Genomic DNA, 20,000 nt, shown 5'->3' with positions numbered 1-20,000 from the left:
CTACTACTAGTAGTAGAACTGGCTGGAGGAATCCGGCACCCCAGTGGCTCTTTACGGAGTTCGCGTAGAATGATAACAATGATAATGATAATAATGATAATCATCATCATCATCATAGTCTTAATAATAACAATAACAATAATAATGACAATCATGGTAAAGAGAAGAAGAAGAAAAAGAAGAAGAATGATATAATGACTACCAAGTTAAACCGATCTCTCAGTCAAAGAAGGCTACTCACTTGCTATTATTATTACTGCAACTACTGCTGCAATTACTACTACTACTACTACTGCTGCAGCTGTTGCTGCTGATACTACTGCTACCACCACCACCACTACCACCACCACTACAACTGCTACTACTACTACTACTACTACTACTACTACCACTACTGTGCCGCACGGTACTCCTACCCACAGGTGTCATCCTACGCCAGCCGTCACGGCGACCTGAAGGTGGGGGAGGTGGTGACGTTCACTGCAGGGGGCAAGTTGCAGTGCCAGAGGGTGATGCTGACCGTGGGTCCCATCTGGAAGAACTACCAGGACAAAGCCCGCTGCCAGAGACACCTGGCCACCTCTGTCTTCAAGTGTCTGGTGAAGGCGGAGGGCCGGCAGTTCCAGTCTCTGGCCTTGCCCCTTATCAGTTCAGGTCGGTGTCCTGTTGGTGGGTTTGTTTGTTTTTGTTGTTGTTGATGTTGTGTGTGTGTGTGTGTGTGTGTGTGTGTGTGTGTGTGTGTGTGTGCACGCGTGCGTGCGTGTGTGTACGTGCGCCTGCGCGCGCGTGTGCGTATGTATGTGAGGGGGGTAGGGGTGGGGTTAGTGAGGGCATTTGTGAAAATAGAGACAGACTGATAGAGAAGGCGGGAGGGAGAAAGGAGACAGATAAAGATAGACAGGGACAGACAGACAAACAGACAGAGACAGGAGCACACACAGAGAGACAGAGACAGAGAGACAGACAGAGAGACAGAGGCAGACAGAGACAAGGAGACAGAGAAGCGGGGGGACAGACGGATACGATGCACGGACACAAGGAAAAATCTATTAAAGGACCACGTTTCTTTTCCACACTTTCGCTTCTCAACAACAGGGCTGTTCGGCGTACCGGAAACCGTCTGCGCCGAGAGCTACATGTCGGGCATCGAGCAGTTCGAGCAACAACACAGCGGAGCCAGCAGCCACCACCGCTCTCTGATGCACGTGCACTTCGTAGACATTCAGGAGAGCAAGGTCCGCTTCCTTCAGGGGGCCTTCTCCCAACGCTGGAGCGCGCCCGGGACCCAGGTTTCTCTCCAGTGCCCCTCATGTGGAGGTACCCAGCGAGGTTCAAACCCCTCGTGCCCCAACTGCCGTGCAGTCGGGGGCACCCAGGGGGTCCCAAGGGCGGCGGGGTTGGCCACCGGACTGCAGCCTCCGGATGGTACTATGGAGGTGCAGAGGTCCAAAAGCGCCCTTCCGGGTTTCGACGACAGGGAAGGAGAAGGAAATAACGGGTCTTTGGTTATCATCTACACGTTCCCGGCTGGCACCCAGACGGTGAGTTGGCTAAGTACTGTGACTGGTGGAGGTGGTGGTGGTGGTGGTAGTGTGTGTGTGTGTGTGTGTGTGTGTGTGTGTGTGTGTGTGTGTGTTGTGTGGTTAGTAGGGGCCTGGGGAGGGGGATGTCAGGATGGTTTTAGGAAAGACTAACGTGAGGTGGGAGAGAGAGAGAGGGAGAGTGGAGATAGCGGATGAGAGGGAGAGAGGGATGTGGGGGCTGGAGTGGGAGGGAGAGAGAAAGAGAGAAGAATGGAAAGAGAGGAGAAAGAGAGAGGGAGTGGGCAAGAAGAAGAGAGGGGAAGAAGGAGAGAGAGGGAAGAGAGAGAAACGATGAGTAAAAGAGAGAGAAGTATAGAGAAAATAAAGATAGATCGGTGTGGGGGAAGTGGATGAGAGAAAGGGTAGCGGAGAAAAAGGAGGGGAAAAGAAGGTAAGAGAAACAGACTGAGAGAGAGAGGGGGGGTAGAGGGATGGAGACATAGAGAGATAGAGAGAGGGAGGGAGACAGAGAAACATATATAGAGAGACAGAGAGACAAAAGCGACAGACAGGCAGACAGAGAAGCTGACGATCTTTAAGCGGTTTTTTTTTCACTCTTCCCTACACAAATGCCTTCTAACCCTTTACCTTCCTGCCATATCTGCAGGCTAGACACCCCAACCCTGGCAGAAGCTACGAACCTACCGAGAGAAAAGCCTACCTGCCAGACACCCTTGAAGGAAGGAAGGTACTGATGCTGCTGCACAATGCCTTTCGCCGTCAGCTGGTGTTCACCATCGGCGTCTCACAGACTACGGGCAAGGAGGGTATTGTCTGGAATATCAACCACAGGACGAGCCGTCAAGGAGGCCTGCAACGGTCAGTCAAGTTATTTGTTGCACTCGAATTCGTTTAAGTATCAGTAACAGTAGCTCAAGGAGGCGTCACTGCGTTCAGACAAATCCATATACGCTACACCACATCTGCCAAGCAGATGCCTGACCAGCAGCGTAACCCAACGCGCTTAGGCCTTGAGAAAATAATAAATAGATAAAATAAATAAATAAATAAAAAATTTAAATAAAATAAAAATAATGAAATTAATTAATTGAATTAAATAAATTAATTGAATCAAATTAAAAGAAAATGATAAAATAGAATAATAAATAAAATGAAATAACAAAACAAAACAAACAAAATAAATAAATAAATAATTAATTAATTGATTAATTTTAAAAATAGAAAGAAATAAGTAAATAAATAAATAAATATATTTGTTTAATCCTTTGATAAATTCAAATACACTGAACGAGTTTGTACATTCTAATATTACGAAGAATTTGGGGTGTTTTTTTTGTTTTTGTTTTTTTGTTGTTGTTGTTGTTGTTGTTGGTTGTTTTTTTTATTAAAAACAAAGAAATTCTTCAATCGTTTGAGAAATTCTAAGGTGCTCAAGGAATGAAATAGTTCTTCTGGTAAATTTGAAAGGTTCTAAACCAGTTAAAAGAAATTCAAAACTTTGTCCGGTAAATTCGAATTTTCTAAAGGAGTAATAAAAAGAAACCCCCGATTCTGACAGGTAAATTTGAATTATGCGAAGGAGTTAAAAGAAATTCTTAGATTCGTTTGGTGAGTTCAAGTATTGAAGGAGTTTAAAAAAATATGTAATGGAACTGCTGAATTCTACTATTCTTAAAGGAGTTCAAATAAATTCTCATGTGTGTGTGTGTGTGTGTGTGTGTGTGTGTGTGCGAGTGTGTATGTGTGTGTGTGTGTGTGTCCTCCATACCCAAACAGGGGTCCGATTCCTGATTGATGTGTCTGTTCCTGTGCCTGTTACAGGTATGGCTATCCGGACCCCGAGTACCTGAGAGAGGCAGAAGAACAGCTGGCGAGGAACGGGGTCACAGAGAGAGAGCTGACGGACACGCAGAAAGATTTCATCCAAAACCCTGACCACTACGTTACTAGATCACGACTGCTGGACATGGCCCGGTGCATCTAAAACAAAAGCCATGACATGCTGAGTGCCCTCTCCCCACCTCCTCCTCCTCCTCCCCCCCCTCCCCCCCCCCCCCCCCCACACACACACACTTTTTTTTTTACCCAGTTGAGGGAAGGGACGTTTCTACTTTAATTACCACATCCAGATGTCCCCAGATACAAACGCTCGCGCGCGGCGTGGCAAACACAAACATAGGGACGCACGCTCGCAAGTATTCACACACACACACACACACACACACACACACACACACACACACACACACACACTTGCACGATGAACCTTCCATACCGATGTGTGAAACTTGTTTATCCAAGATTCATTGACTAGTGTTGGCGATTACAATTCTTGTATTCATGATGATGGGGATCAATCGTTATATGACGTGTTCTTTTATTTGGTTTATCACGGATTTCTTGTGCTAGAATGACTGTAAAGACTTCTTAATATAACCTCCAAGTTATACTGACCGTTAGTTAGCACAAGCCACTGCAACAAGATAACCTCCAAGTTACACTGACCGTTAGTTAGCACAAGCCACTGGAACAAGATAACCTCCAAGTTACACTGACCGTTAGTTAGCACAAGCCACTGCAACAAACAAAACGAAAATCAGGAAGGTTGTGAAAGGGAACAAACCTATATATTTAAGTCTTGTTTTTCGGACATTCTGCTGGCAGGGATTGACAAATGAATATGAATTATGAAAATTCAACTTTGGTCGACAACTGACGCAGCTGAGATGGTTTCAATACAGAGTACTGTTAAGAATTCTGCCAGCAGGCAGAAATATCTTTCTCTGTAAAGTTATTAAATCAACCTCATGTTCATTTTGTTAAGAAGAAGAAACAACAAAACACTTCCTTTGGAAATGTCATATTACTGGAACTATATGGAGTTCTCTTGAAAGAGCTAATGAAAGGTGAGGTAATGTAGCTGTGTTTCCATGAATAAGCTTGTGTATCCATATAAGACCAACTATTTGATTTTATTTCTTAAATGGCATGTTGATTATTACGTACGGATGCCTGTCACTGCTGCTTCATAATTATCAAAAGACTGTTCTTTTCATTGATGGCTAAAACCAAAAAAAAGTAATTTAAGAAAAGGACAATGTTATATGCTATACGGATGCCTGCCACTGCCGCTGTATAGTTATTAAAGGCTTTTTCTTTTCATTGATAGCTAAAAAATAAAATAAAATAAAAAATTTAAAAAAAAACAATGTATATGATAGGCTGACCTTTGATGTTTTCTATACCTTAAGACTTCCATACATGTACTTGTGTCAGTGGGACACTTTGTGAAGGTAAAGAGATTTTTTTGGTCATGGTAACACACTGTCATTACTGAATGATGGGCAGCATTAGTTGAACACTCAGAGTTGTATTGGTCAGTCATATGTTTGGTGCACAGTATTGCATGTCACTGATGGTGGTGGGTAAGCTTGATGAATCTCGTTGTACCACACATAGATCTATGTGTGAGAGGAGTGCATATTGTTGAACATGTGGTGAAAGGTGCAGAGAGTGTATAGGCCTTTCACGTCAGTGATACCCATGATATTTTGAGATTGTATCTGACTGGGGTATTGGTTTTGTGTTTGTGTTCCAGGTGTGCTGCTTTAAGTGTGGGGTGAAGTGCTTTATGTAGGGCTGTGTGTTGCTTTTGCTAAGTAGGGTGAATTGTTTAGTGTGTGCGCTGTATTGTAAAATAAAAGTAGACAATCTAAAAAAATCAAAAAACACTCCACGTGGCCCTGTTATTAAAAGTAATAATAATAATAATTGACATTTGTTGAGCGCTTTCCTCCCTTAAAGAGAGCTCAAAGCGCTTTACAATAAACATCAAACACACATACGCGCGCACGTGCGCAATAACTCACACACAAAAAAAAGAAGAAAAATAATGATTTAGCGCACGATGATATAAAACAGACTCAGAGACTACGCGAGAGAGAGAGAGTTTGTATGGCTTATAACTGAAAAGGTATAGAAGGTCTATGGATAGGCGTTTTCAAAAAAATGTGTTTTCAGACCAGTTTTGAAAGATTGAAATGAAGGAGAGTGGCGAAGATCGTGAGGTAAACTGTTCCAGACATATGGAGCTGAATAAGAAAAGAAAGAATCAGCGAAGGATCGAGTTTTAACACGGGGAGCAAGCAGCCGCCGTGAATCGGAAGATGATCTGAGTTGTCGACGGGGTGTTTAGCTTTGAATCAATTCTCTCAGATACTGAGGAGCAGCACCCACAATAGAGTTGAAGGTGAGGATTGCTACTTTGTACTGAATGCGGGCAGAAATTGGTAACCAGTGGAGAGAACGCAGAAGATGAGTGATATTGTCAGTCTTTTTGGTTCTAAAGATTAATCTTGCTCCTGCATTTTGAACTTTCTGGAGTTTTTGTATTAAGTATCTAGGACAACCAATGAGGAGTGAGTTATAGTAATCTAGTCTAGACAAGACAAGAGAGCACACAAGAGTGTGTTGCTTGAGTAGTAAGGAGATGTTGGATATGAGGAGAGATCCAATATACAATATCCTTTACTGGCACTTTCACTTACTCACATGCGCACTTTGTTTAGTCGAAACTTTCATGGAAACGTGTGGACCTGATATGTTCTCTGGTAACACTTCCTTTTGTAAATCGGCCGTTAAGTTTTCGAACCAAGGGAGACGATCGGGTGGATCTGATAAAAATGAATATTGTCCATTTGTTGAATCTATCGATGTGAATTATACAAAATGTTTGTGTATTTTTTTGTATTTTTTATTGATAAGACGTTATTTGGACTAGATAAAGATATTCTGCATTTTTCGCTCATATATCCCCCCCCCCCCCCCCCCCCCCTTTATACTTATTTTAACTGATAATGGGACTGATATGTTTGAAGAGTGTTTGACCGACTATATGCTTATCTTATCTTAAATGGCGATTTGAATAGTAGGACTTCATACTTTTGTCAGGATCTATCAGTGATAGATGATGTCAATATTCAGCATAAAAGTAATTCTGTTAATACATCACGTTGCTCTGAAGAGATTTTTATATAGATTAATTACCGAAAATTGCTACTGAATATCTGTACTGCGTAGAATTTGAATACTTTGAATGGTGTATGTGAGGGCGACAGTGAAGATCGCTATATATACATTTCTGATGATGGAAGCAGTGTCAATGACTACTTTATATTTTCGAAAGATCTTTTTACTCTTATGTTTGATTCATGTCAACTAACGGTCTTAGAACGCATTGATTCGCATCATTTACCACTGGCACTTCATGTTGGTTTTCCAAGAGGTAAGAATGTTGATGTTAATGAAGAAAATGAAAACACTGTTACTGAAAGAATAATATGGAATGAGGAATGTGCTGATTTATTTCGTGATACTCTAAGTAACGCTGATATTAGCACAAACATTTATAATGCAATGAATATAGTAGATGTTGACGTAAATGTTGGCAGCATTCAAGCGTTTATTTCTGTTTTTCGTCAACGATTGATAGATTGTAGATGGCAGAAATGGTCTGATCACATGCAAAATAGTGAACGGTTTAGTTTTTATAAGAATTTTGCAACATGTCTGATACGAAGGCTTACTTGGTGTTAAATATGGATAGACATTTAAAATATGTAACGACTAGATTTAGATCAGGTCTTTCGGAAAATTCTAGGAGTCCATCATTATAGATACAGAACATGTATATGATAATAATTTAATTTGTCCATTGTGTAAAGACTCACAAGACAATGAGACGTTCTTTGTTGTCCATCTCTTAAGGACATTCGAGAAAAATTCATTCCACCATTTTTTTTAAATTGAACTTACTAATGTCATCAACCTCTCCTGAAATTATTCGAAAATTTTCTCTATTCTTATATAAACCTTTCAAATTCAGAGAAATTGTAACTTCGTGACAGCATTTTATTGTTCTACGTACTGGACCGTAGCACCTCTTTACTTATAATTATGTTTGTTTAATTGAATATTTGAACGTTAACATGTGATGTTTGTCTATATATAAAAGAATAATGCTCACATACCCCTTCATAAGGGGCCTAGGCCTATACATGAATAAACCATCTGGAATTTGGAATCTCTGATAAACACTGTGTTATGATAGCAAGGGAGTGTTTTCGGGATGATTTGCTAAGAATCTAAGATATTAATTTCCATTCACTCTTATATTATATCGGCCTGCATCATTGCTTCTCGTGCTAACGTTCTGCGTATACCTCGGTTAATAAAGATGTTCAAACATTCATCTTTCCTTTCATGCGTTTTATTACTTTGTACCTCTTCCTTCTCTTTGTATCGCCGTCACATTCAACAACTTGAGCAGTTTCACCAGAGATGCCTATGAAAGATCCTCGGCATAAAGTGGCAAGACAGGGTCTCCAACCTCCAGGTCCTAGAGAGGAGCGGCCTGCCCAGCATCGAAAGCCTGCTGATCCAGTGCCAGCTACGCTGGACAGGACACGTTGTCCGCATGACAGACAGCAGGATCCCGAAGATGCTTTTGTATGGCCAGCTGAAGGAAGGCCACCGTGAACTTGGAAGACCCTGCAAGCGCTTCAAGGACGCCTTGAAGACAAACTTCAAAGCCTGTGACATAGACATCGTTTCCTGGGAAACTGATGCCCTTGACCGCTCTCGCTGGAGGATGCTGTGCTCTAGTGGCATAAAGACGTTTGAAAACAAAAGAACGCTGTCCATTAATGAGAAGCGTGAGCGAAGGAATCAGGGCTCAACTTCTGTAGACGTTTTCCCCTTGCAACACCTGCGGGAAGTGCTGCACATCCAGAATCGGCCTCTTCTCCCATATGAGGACACACACCGACAGATAAGCCTGCCTGTCTATTCATCAGTCGGTCCGACGGGAGACTCCATACCTCTTCCTTCTGCCCCTGTCCATTTCCTTCTCGTGTGTGTGTGTGTGTGTGTGTGTGTGTGTGTGTGTGTGTGCGTGTGTGTGTGTGTGTATGTGTGTGTGTGTGTGCGCGCGCGCCTTCTGCTTATGTGTTCGCGTGCGTGTGTGAAAAGGAATGAATGAATGTGTTCTTGTGCGTGTGTTTGTCGGCCCGCACGCGCGTGTGTGTGTATATGTGTGTGTGCGTGTGCGCGTGCCTTTTTGCATGTGTGCTCGCGTGTGCGTGAAAATGAATGGAACGAATGAATATATATATATGTGTGTGTGTGTGTGTGTGTGTGTGTGTGTGCGTGCGTGCGTGCGTGCGTGCGTGCGTGCGTGCGTGCGTGTGTGTGTGTGTGTGTGTGTGTGTGTGTGCGTGTGTGTGTGCGTGCGTATTTTTCAGGGACGACTGCCAAATTGCCGTGATTTCGTTTACGTGTGCAACGTGCTACACGTGGGACCAAGGTTCATTGTCTCCTTTGAAATACTAGCAACCAGACCGTCATTGAACACGGAAGGTCCTTGCCAGAACTGGTCCATGCCCAGGTCATTGCTTCCTCTTCAAATGCTCAATGCACTAAGCAGCCATTCTTCAATGTTGTTCGGTTTCGTCAACATGATTGTTTTGTTTGGAGAGCGGTGGGCGTGGGCGTGGGCGTGCGAATGTGTGTGTGAGAGTGTGTGTGTTTGAGTGAGTGTGTGTGTGTGTGCGTACGTGCGCGTGTATGTGTGCGTGCGTGCGTGCGTGTGTGTATGTGTGTATGTTTGTGTGTGTGTGCGCGCGCGCGCTCTTCTGTGTGCGTTTGTATGTGTATGTGTGTGTGTGCGTGTGTATATTTATGTGTGTGTGTGTATGTGCGTGCATGCGCGCTTTATTTGCACGTGAGTGCGTGCGTGTAGGAACGTGTCTGTGTCTGTGTCTGTTGGGTGTGCTGTTTTGAGTGAAACAGAAACGGACAGAGGCAAAGCAGTTCTCGAAGCCAATCTGAACCATTCTCCTCCCTCGCTCCCCCCACATCCACCCCCTCCACCTCCTCCCCCGTCATTAAATGAAAATATACATAAATAGATAAGAGCAATGAAAGTCAGGGACAGATGGTGGTCGGTAGAGGACAAACGATAATACGCCTGAAATATATTTCATGAACGACAACATGCGTATTTCAAAAAAATGGGAACAAGATACCACACACGTTCCTTTGTGAAACAAGTATCCATCGACCACAGTCTCTTTACGGCTTTTTAACTGTCGGTTGATACAAATACTTGCCTTTCGATCCGACAGTTTATGTATATCAGAAGTTCAGTGAAGATTCTTTAATGTGGAAACCGGTGTAACAGGCCGAACTCTGACCCCGGCTAGTTCTTACCTCGGATAAGAAGTAGCCTCGGTTTCTTTCTACCCCTTGTTAAAACCAGCCCAGGCCATTTCATACCCTTCCTGGCCGGAATATACCCCCTGCGTACACTTTGCTCACCCAACCAGTCTGTATCACATTTACATTAATGATGATAATGTTGATAGTGATGATGATAATAACAATAATGATATGATAATAATAATAATAATAATAATAATGGTAATCTATATAACTCCTTCCAACGCCCAAGCCACTTTGCAATTAATGCAAAAAAGTGATGTGATGATGTTCATCAAAAAAGCGATGTGATGTTCGTCCTTCGGATTTGAAGATGACCATGGCTTCAAGAGTCAGATGGAAGATCGGTGGCTGTGGGTCCAGAGGTGACTGGTGAGGCCAATCCGGGCCCTGAAGTCTCGCCCACATGTCGGACACAAGTGAGTGGGTGCTGTTGTGGCAGTGAATGCTGCTCGGCCTTGCGCACAGCACGCTTTCGTTGCGCTTCGGTGATGCGCCTGGCTTCAGCTGCACGGGCTCCCGTGGTGAGCATGCTGTGCCAAGCTGGAGGGTCCAGAGCAAGTGTCTCCCACGTGTTGATGTCGACGCCCAGGACTTTGAGGGACACTTCGAAGCAGTCTTGGTAGCGTTTCTTCTGTCCTCCAACAGAGCGCTTGCCCTGACACAGTTTTCCGTACAGCAGCTGCTTAGACAGTCGGCTGTCTGGCATTCTGACCATTTTATCCGGCCCACCTGGCTTGGGCTTTCTGCAGGAGGGTATAGACGCTGCAGAGGCCAGCTCGTTCCAAAACTTCCGTGTCGAGGACTTTGTCCTGCTTCCTGATGTGGAGGAGTCTACAGACACAGGTGGAAGCGGTTGAGCTGTTTGGCGTGTCTACTGTACACAGTCCAGGTCTCGCTGGCGTAAAGGGGGTGGTAAGGACCACTGCACAGTAGGCCTTCAGCTGGTGGTAGAGCTGAATCGTCTCCGCTCCCAGACTTTCTCACGGAGTCTCCCAAAGGCGGCGCTGACTTAGGTAATCCTGTTTTGTTTTGTTTTTTATCTTAGCGTGTATGTTCACACACACAGACACCCCCACCCCCACGTCCACCCAGACACACACGTACGTCCTTCACATGCCATGCCACGCCCGCTCACATCATGTTAACTTTCAGACAACATCAGAGAGGTTAATAGTGACCTAGTTTGCATGCAGTGCAGTGGAGCATGTCTATGTTTCCCCAGGTCTAAGTTCTCTCAGGTCTATGTTCCCCTAGGTCTAAGGTCCCTCAGGTCTACGTTCCTCCCACTGCTGACCAGTGGTCAGACTGCATTATGATGTTGTGCATTATGTCTTTGAGGATGTTTGACCGCTGCATGACCACTACTGACCACTATCAGAGTTCAGCTTGTATCACTTTGTATGCAATATTGGAACGTTTTAGCAGGATTTCACTATACTGTTGGCCATTACTGCCCATCACTTGCCACTGCTGACCACCACTGACCACTACGTAAAAATCTTCAGATTGCGTTGCTTTGTCACATTTCTGCATTATCAAGACGTCCTGGGTTTTTGTTTTTGTTTTTATTAATTGCAAACTGACCACTGCTGACCACTGACCACCACTAACCGTTGACCATTGCTGATCACTGACAACCACTACCCAGTGACCACCACTTACCACTACTGACCACTACAGTCCACTGACTACTACTTCCCACTGACCACTGCTGAAGAAGAAAAGAAGAAGAAGAAATAAACCACTAGACCATCATTTCGTGTGTGTGTGTGTGTGTGTGTGTGTGTGTGTGTGTGTGTGTGTGTGTGTGTGTGTGTGTGTGTGTGTTCTTTGTCTCTTTCCTTGCTCTTTGATTTTTTTTAAAGTGGAGATACCTTTTTTCAATACCCTCTTTTTCTTTCTTGTTTCTCTTCTTAGTTTCGTCTTTCTCCCATGTTCATTATCTTAAAAATTATAGTTTAAAGTTTAATTCATCCTATTACTCCAACAGGATATGGAGGACTGCTATTAAATGATACTTCTACGCCCAAAAGAAGACATTCAAATACTCAACACTATAACTTAATAAGACAATGCAAATATGTTTCAAACAACAATTAACATTCGAATAAACCACTTGTGAAAAATTTGATAAACGTACTTATAGCTAACAATTCTCATCTGTTTCTTATGAACAAAAAACAAACAAGAAAACAAAATAAAACCAAAAAAAACGAAAACCGACTTTGGAGACAAATATTTTTTTATGCGCACGGTCGTTTAGGAAGTCATTATACTTTGTCCATTCCATTATAAAATAGAACTCATCCCCAAGCACAGCCACATTACAGTTTCAGTTTCAGTTTCAGTAGCTCAAGGAGGCGTCACTGCGTTCGGACAAATCCATATACGCGACACCACATCTGCCAAGCAGATGCCTGACCAGCAGCGTAACCCAACGCGCTTAGTCAGGCCACATTACAAACCTTGCATAACCGCAACTCTCGTAGTGTGCCACTACGTCTCCCTCTTTCTATTTCCAACTCAAGATTACCAAGCATAATTCATCAAAAGCAATCACTGTACATCAGAGCGACTGAACGCCTCTAGGAACGAACTTCATGTTCAAACATAATATCAATTGAAACAGGTGTTCCACATCGAAAATTTTAATTGCAAATAAGACATCATTTTTTATCCAAGCAACAAGTACATTGATTACATTCCAATTTTGATTAAAAGCCCAGTGGTAATGAATACTGTGTTAAAAAAAAAACCTCGCAGTTCACATGCCCTTCATTCGAAGGTTGTTGATCTTGACACCCTTCAAATGTCAATGTATTTCAGAGAAAAAGAGAGAAGGTAAAAAAATGGCCCAGAGGATATAAACTGGCCTTGGCCAAACTATATCCCGGGTATAATGTAGCCCAGGCTAGTTTATACGGGGGTATACTCTGGCCTAGGCTAGTTTATACGGGGGTAAACTCTGGCCTAGGCCAGTTCATACGGGGGTAAACTCTGAACAAGGTAAGAGCTGGTCGTTTCTGTTCAGTCCATAGCATTGAAAAGATGCATCACCAGACGTTTTAAAGTTCGGGGTATGAAACTGAATAATCATTCCGAATGACCGCCTCGTTGCATTAATCCTTTAAACTATTCTTCTAATGCATTTTTTTTATTGGTTCGTTGCCGGTATCTATCACTCTTTCTCCTTTTTGACGGAGTTTCATGATTGGTTAAACATATCATAGCTTTGTTTGAGCATACGTGTAAGATTATATCCTTATGCAAATCCATTCTTACAAAATATATAATCACCCCTTCAAATGGGGCCATGGCCGTATTGAATAAACTTTCGTTTTGTTTCTCTCCTTTTTTTCACATTCAATTTTTACAGCTGAATTGGTGGCCATCCTTATGGCTTTAAATCATCTTGCTGATATACCAATCATAGTAAGTAATATCCTATTTTGTGTTGATTCTCAATCTGTTTTTAAAAGTTTGCTCTTTTTTGAGAATAATCAAAGAGAAGATTTATTGTTTGAAATTAGGTATTTATTGCACCCCCTATTTGTGAAGGGTACAAATGTTGATTTTTGTTGGATACCATCCCACACTGGATTCCTTTATAACGAAAAAGCAGACCTGGCAGCAAAAAGGGGAGCAAAAAATCATATAGATAGTATAAAAGTATATTGCCCATTGTCATACAAGGAAATAAGCAATATACTAGAAAGAGACTTTTATAGGTGCTTGAATTCAAGTCTAAAACCTCGTCAGTTGACTCTCTCAGACTTTGGTCCGATTCGCAGACCAATTCTGTTTAGCTCTCAGACTGTTATCAAATTCATTACGGACCAAGTATTGTTCTAATGTCAAGTGCATATGCTTTAGTAACTTGACAATTAAGCTTTTTTTTTCTTTTTTTTTACTGTAGCTTGATGAAGCCTTATGTACACGAAAGTGTGTCTTCACAAGTGACAGAACGTTGATGTTTTTGCATTCATTATCAGTTGTTTCGCTTGTCAGTTTAGCGACTTCTCTTTTTAACGAAGTCCTTTAAGTAATTTCCTGTAATTGTATTTAGATTTTTTTTTTTCAAATTTCACCCTCATTTCACCTTCATTTGCCCAGTTTCCCCCAACCCTCCATTCATTCACATCTCCCGCCCCTTCTAATCGATAATACTCAAATGTATTCATAAATACTTTAACAAAATGTCTTCAATCACCGATATGTGTGGCGGGACATTAAACAAAATTCCTCCTTCCTCCTCCTTTTTTCCCTTCGACCCAGTCAATTTGTCGTACCTCCATTGTTGTTTTCTTGTTGTTGTTGTTGTTTTGGGTTGTTGTTGTTTTTACCCCTGGGGTGAAATCTAGCAAGTCCACAACCGGGAATGGGGGTGGGGGGTGGGGGAGGGTGTCGTATTCACAATGACGCCGGGATGAAAACCAACCAGGTGGGTAGTCTAAGACTGTGGCACCGGGAAAGACACTGATGGCAAGGAGTGACTTTTGTTTGTTTTTGTTTTTGTTTTTTGTTGTTTCTTTTTAGAGGAGGGGGTTGGGCGGGGGAGAGAGGGGGGCAGTCTAGACAAGATATGAGCACAAGAGGTTTCGGTTTAGTCGGGATATGAAAACTGGATGGCTCACTATCAAGGTGACTTTCCAGTGTTGGTAGGAAGAGTTAATCAAGAGACAGCAAAACAGGTAACGTTCACATGTTTCTTTCTTTCTTTAGTTTCCTTCTTTGCTGAGTTTTTCTTTGGATTATTTTTCTCTGTTTCTTTCTTTAATTTTTCTGGCATTGTTTTCAGCATTTTTCTCTTCTTGTTTTTTTCTTCGCTGGTTTATTTCTTTTGTTTATCTATTCAGTCTCTTTAGTATCTCGTTTTCTTTAGTTTCTTTATTAAGGGTTGTTGTTTGTTTTTGTTTTTTTTTTGTTTGTTGTTTTTTTTGTAATTTCTTCCTTTCTTTAGTTTCTTTCTTCAGTTTCATTCTTTGTAATTTCTTCCTTTCTTTAGTTTCTTTATTTAGTTTCACTCTTTTTCATTTATTCCATTCTTTAGTTTCTTCAATTTGATTCTTTTTAATTTCTTCCTTTCTTTCTTTAATTCTTTGTAATTTCTTCCTTCCATTAATTTATTTCTCTATTTCCATTTTTTGTAATTTCTTCCTTTCTTTAGTTACTTAATTTAGTTTCATTCTTTGCAATTTTTTCCTTTCGTTTTCATTTAATTTTTTTAGCATTTTAATCACTTTTTATTCACTTTCTTCACATATTGGCACAATCATACAATCAGACATTACAAACTTAAGAACAGACGATCAAACTTAATATGTAAAAAAAACCCAAACAAACAAACAAACAAAAAACACACACACAAGAGAGGCAAGGCCTTCAAGACACACCTGTGATACGCTTAAAATAAAAATATAATCGTTAAAATGTGTCCTGTATTTGTTATTATAAAGCTTCGGGTTAAAAAAAAAAAAAAAAAAAAGTCCTAACCAGATTTGAACCCCGCGTGTTCGGGTGAGAAGAAACTGTCTTACCCATTACACTATCGTGGCTCCTTAACTGACGTTCTAAAATTTAATATTTGAACATACTTTTTAAAAGGGCGATAAATCAATTGCGGTATTCGCAGTGAGAATGCTGTTTAACTCATATTATTCTGGTGTATCTTGGGCATTCAAAAAATCTTTAAGGGCAATAAAAAATTCTTTTCAAGTCCGCGATAAAGGAGACGTGGCTATCGCCGCAATCACACTGCAACATTTAGCCGTTTTCTCTAGATCTAGATAGATGTACAAGTTTAGTTACACCCGCCGGGAACGTAGTACGACACGGTCGATTCAATTTCTCTTTTATGTTCATTCTAATTTTATAGTTTTAAAGCTGATATGAAAATTTAGTATTTTGTTAAACTAATAACATGTACAGCCAAGTACAAGTACTTCTAAACGTATGAAGTGAAAAGGACTTCATTTTGAGAAAAGTCAAGACTGGAAATTTTTTCGTTTCCTCGTGATCAATTCAAGGGTATTAACTCGCATGGTTTACAGTTTTTAACTGTGAATTCCGACTGATTCTGTGAATATTTTTATGGCAGTTTGGGGCATAATCCAGTTAGTGATGAGGCGTTCACAAATCTTTCTCTGAATAAATATTTAACGGTCTCCTTCTCCAACTTTCCATCACACGTTATCGTGTATTGTCAATTGAATATAGGATTGAACGGGCAGGTCAACATTGGTGGCAAGTATTTTGTGTATTAGTCGTATCTGAAACCATTTTAACTAAATTTCCTGAATATTCTGAATTGTCTTGAATGTCTTCATCCAGTTAACTTCTGTACACAATTTGTCATTCCATTTCTTACAATATTTTGCTTCTACACCATCCTTTATAATACAAGCTTGTTCCTCTCTTCACTGAGCATATCAGATATAATGCTCTAGAGTAATTTGATTTGTAATTGTTTTTGTTTTTTAATGAATATCTAATGTTCGAACGAATGCTTTTATCCTTTTAATAACTGCGGCAGACCTTAGAAAATTAGCTCGAATATGGTATTTATTGATGATATCAGTATATGTCATGAAAGTTCCATCTTCAATGCACAGGTCAGCAATGAAGCAAGCATTCTTTTTAATTCATTCGTTCTGCCTTAGTGAAATGTTTATATTCAGTGAATCATTAAAACAAATTGGTACTGCTAATGTTTCAGCTTGAGTTGTGGGTTTGATTTTGTCAAAGAAATGTTTATATGCTTGAAATGTGTCTTTCCAAAATAAGTTGTCGCTATATGCACTGAACAAACTATTTGGTCCAAATTTGTCTAAGTTTTCTGTATTTGGATGCATTGATAACAGAACCAATTTCCACTTATGATTTGTAGTTTTAATTTTCTTATCCAACTTAATTTTAAAGCATGCATAAAGCAAGTTAAATCTGGAAATCCTAGTCCTCCTCCCTCCCCTATTCTGTTTCTTGCTACCTTTCTACTAATACAGTTTTGTTTTTGATTCCACACAAATTTTAAGCTAAGTTCATGTAGAACTTGCCTAAATTCATCTGGTGGGTCAGGTAAAAGTGATTTTAGAACTGCTATTCTACCTAGCCGTGCTAAAATTCTTTTGATCCAAAGTGTGTGCAGTTGTTTAATTTCCATACATGTTTCAGTGTAATTTATATTTTTACAGTCTGTAAAGGTCAGCATTAAGCCGTACTCCTAATATTTTTAATTTCTGGGGTTCCATTCGATTTTAAGATTCGGTAAATACTTTTTTGTCGATTTTCTTTCTCTTCCTAACCAGATAGGTGATGTTTTCTCATAATTCATATTTAACCCTGTTTATCTGTTTAACACTCTAATTGTTTCATCAAAGGAATGTCTTTATAAACGCTGTGTATAATCGGCAAATTGTGCTATTTTTAGTTCATTCTGGTTTACAGGTATACCCTTAATGTTTCTATTTTGTCTTATATTAGCCAAGAATTCAGCACACAAGAAGAAGAAATAAGGTGAGATAGGATCACCTTGTCTGCAGCCTCTACTAATTTCAAACCATTTAGGTGTCTGTCCATATAGTATCACAGTGGCCTTAATGTTTTTATAAAATGTTTCAATCCAGTTACAAATACAATCCCCAAATCCAAACGCTATAATTACTTTCAAAATAAAATCCAAGTCAATTGTATCAAAGGTCTTTTCAAAGTCAATACATGATAACAACACTGGCATATTTGTCTTATTCAAATAGTACATTAAATCGTATATTAGCCTTATCTCCAGTGTATCTTCCAGGTACAAAACCTGTTTGGTCTTCACTAATTAGACTAGGCAATACTTTCTTTCTTCGGTTTCTTTCTGTCTTTCTTTATTAAGCATGTTTCTGTGTAGTTTCTGCGTTATTCCTTTATGTTGTCTGATAAATATCATTGTATCTGACTGTAACGTGTATGTAAGCCAGATTTCTTGGGTGAGAAACTGACTTTGGTTCCGATTCTGAGCTGACACCAGATTGACAGCTTCAGTACCCTGAATTTCTCTGTCAGATAATAAAGGTATCCTGATTATGATTCTGAGTCTGGTTCTGATGTAGGTACACGAGGTTCCAGCTGAGATTTGAACGTGAACACTTGGTTTGTACGTCAGGACCGGGGGGCCATGAAGCTGTCTGTCCTTCTGTTTCTGACTTTGTCCTGCACACTGTTGTTTCAGTGTGAGTTCATCTCTATGTTTGTGTGTGTGTGTGTGTGTGTGTGTGTGTGTGTGTGTGTGTGTGTGTGTGTGTGTGTGTGTGTGTGTGTGTGTGTGTGTGTGTGTGTGTGTGTGTGTGTGTGTGTGTGTGTGTGTGTGTGTGTGTGTGTGTGTGTGTGTGTGTGTGTGTAACAAAAACAAAAACAAAAACAATGATTTATGCAGACCATCTGGCCCATATGAAAGGGGAAAAGCGTACACATAGGATGCTGTAGGTGAGTAAGAAAAGGATTTGCTCCAAAAAGCATGCGCACTTCTGAACACACGAAGTTCTATGTGGTGTCATTTAATAATCCTAAAACAACAGATGTAAAGAGTTCGTTTCACTTTCTAAGTTTCTAACATTCATTTAGAAATACCGCCACTTTAAATTCCAGTTTAGCTGTCATGTTATTGCACAGTAACTGTTTCGTGCGAAGGAAAGCGATAACAGCAAAGGGGTAAGAACAGTTTGCAGTATATCCATGACAACAGCATGATAGCATGTGTTGGACATACCAACAGGAAATGAAACAGATCCTCTTTCATTGTCCATCACATTGTTTACAAAAAAGATCAAGGATTTGTTGTGAAGTTTGAGGGAAGGGAGGTTGCGTCTGCGGTCCTCAGGCTTCCCCCAACGACTACTTTTGTCGTTATGGGCCTGAGGGGTGAGGGGGGAGGGTTGGGTGTACCATTCAAGGGTAGCCGATTGCACATCAATACACATCAAACACGGCAATGTTGACTTTCATAGCCAGCTCTCTTTTATTGTTATCGATGATACGCTCAATAATCGGGGTAACATGAGAGCAAAACATATCATTCTTGACAGAACGAGTCCATCAGTCGCTGTTAAAACAGAGATATAAACCAAACAGAAATAACAATGATAATGATAATGAACTGTTTTTTAAAACAGCATGAAATGTTGTGCAAATGAGTACTGAATGCGCTATACACAATTCACTCATGCGGAAGGTATAGATAACCAGACGGACACACAAACAGAGACAGACGGACAGACAGACAGGCCGACAGACAGACAGACAGGCGGAGAGATCTTTGCAGTGGACAGACAGTGCTAATCGTTCACACCCACGTGCAGGTGACGGCAGGAGAAGAGACAGAAGAAGGCAGAACAATGACCAACCCTCCTCTGACAACGGTACACTTGACCAACAAGGTGGGTACAACAACAACAATTGGAGAAAAAAAACATAATATAATAATAACAATAATAATAATAATAATAATAACAATGATGATGATGATGATGATAATAATAATAATAATAATAATAATTATTATTATTATTATTATTATAAAAATAACAATGAAAACGATAGGCAGCAGGCAGACAGAATGACATGCAGACAGATACAGACAGAAAGACAGAGACAGACGGGCAGAACGAAAGGAGATGAAGAGATGGACAGACAGACAGGGAGGTAGGTAGACAAACAGACAGTCGGAAAAAGACATTTTGCAGCATTGTTTAGGCAGACAGACAATGACACTCAGAAAGACACAGACAGAAAGACAGAGACACAGACAGACGGACAGACAATGCAACTCAATGTTCTGTAAACGCCTCACTCATAAGGGAGGTATACACTGACAGAAGGACAGACACATGGACTGACAGAGAGACAGATGGATGGAAAGATGGGCGGACAGAGAAAGGAGAAATGGTGAGAAACAGGCAGACATATACAGACAGAAAGACAGACACAGATGTACGGACAGAACGAAAAGAGATGTAGAGACGGACACATGCAAGCCGGCAGACAGATAAACGCACAGGCAGACAGACAATGACACAAAGAAACAGACAGACAGACGGACGGACAGAATGTGCAGCTCAATGCACTGTTCACATATCACTCAAGGATAAGGAAGAACAATAACCAGCCCCCTTCTGACATCGATACACGTGACCAAAA

General features: G+C 40.9%; 2 protein-coding genes across 2 annotated transcripts in view; both read left to right on the top strand.

The window, feature by feature from the left end:
- The window catches only part of LOC143293585 (uncharacterized), an 11,204-nt gene extending 7,632 nt beyond the window's left edge, over positions 1 to 3,572 (top strand). Inside the window, exons 5-8 of the mRNA XM_076604644.1 lie at positions 423 to 654; positions 1,096 to 1,541; positions 2,191 to 2,402; positions 3,366 to 3,572. Coding sequence (XP_076460759.1) covers positions 423 to 654; positions 1,096 to 1,541; positions 2,191 to 2,402; positions 3,366 to 3,528 — 1,053 coding nt within the window. The 3' untranslated portion in view covers positions 3,529 to 3,572. The remainder of the gene's footprint in view (positions 1 to 422; positions 655 to 1,095; positions 1,542 to 2,190; positions 2,403 to 3,365) is intronic.
- A 14,343-nt stretch (positions 3,573 to 17,915) lies between these two features.
- Positions 17,916 to 20,000, top strand: part of LOC143294135 (salivary peroxidase/catechol oxidase-like) — a 21,682-nt gene continuing 19,597 nt past the window's right edge. The window contains exons 1-2 of the mRNA XM_076605565.1: positions 17,916 to 18,037; positions 19,163 to 19,240. Coding sequence (XP_076461680.1) covers positions 17,983 to 18,037; positions 19,163 to 19,240 — 133 coding nt within the window. The 5' untranslated portion in view covers positions 17,916 to 17,982. The remainder of the gene's footprint in view (positions 18,038 to 19,162; positions 19,241 to 20,000) is intronic.

The sequence above is a fragment of the Babylonia areolata genome, chromosome 19 (assembly GCF_041734735.1).
Source record: "Babylonia areolata isolate BAREFJ2019XMU chromosome 19, ASM4173473v1, whole genome shotgun sequence".
Lineage (NCBI taxonomy): Eukaryota > Metazoa > Mollusca > Gastropoda > Neogastropoda > Buccinidae > Babylonia > Babylonia areolata.
This window is presented reverse-complemented; position numbering and strand designations above follow the sequence as displayed.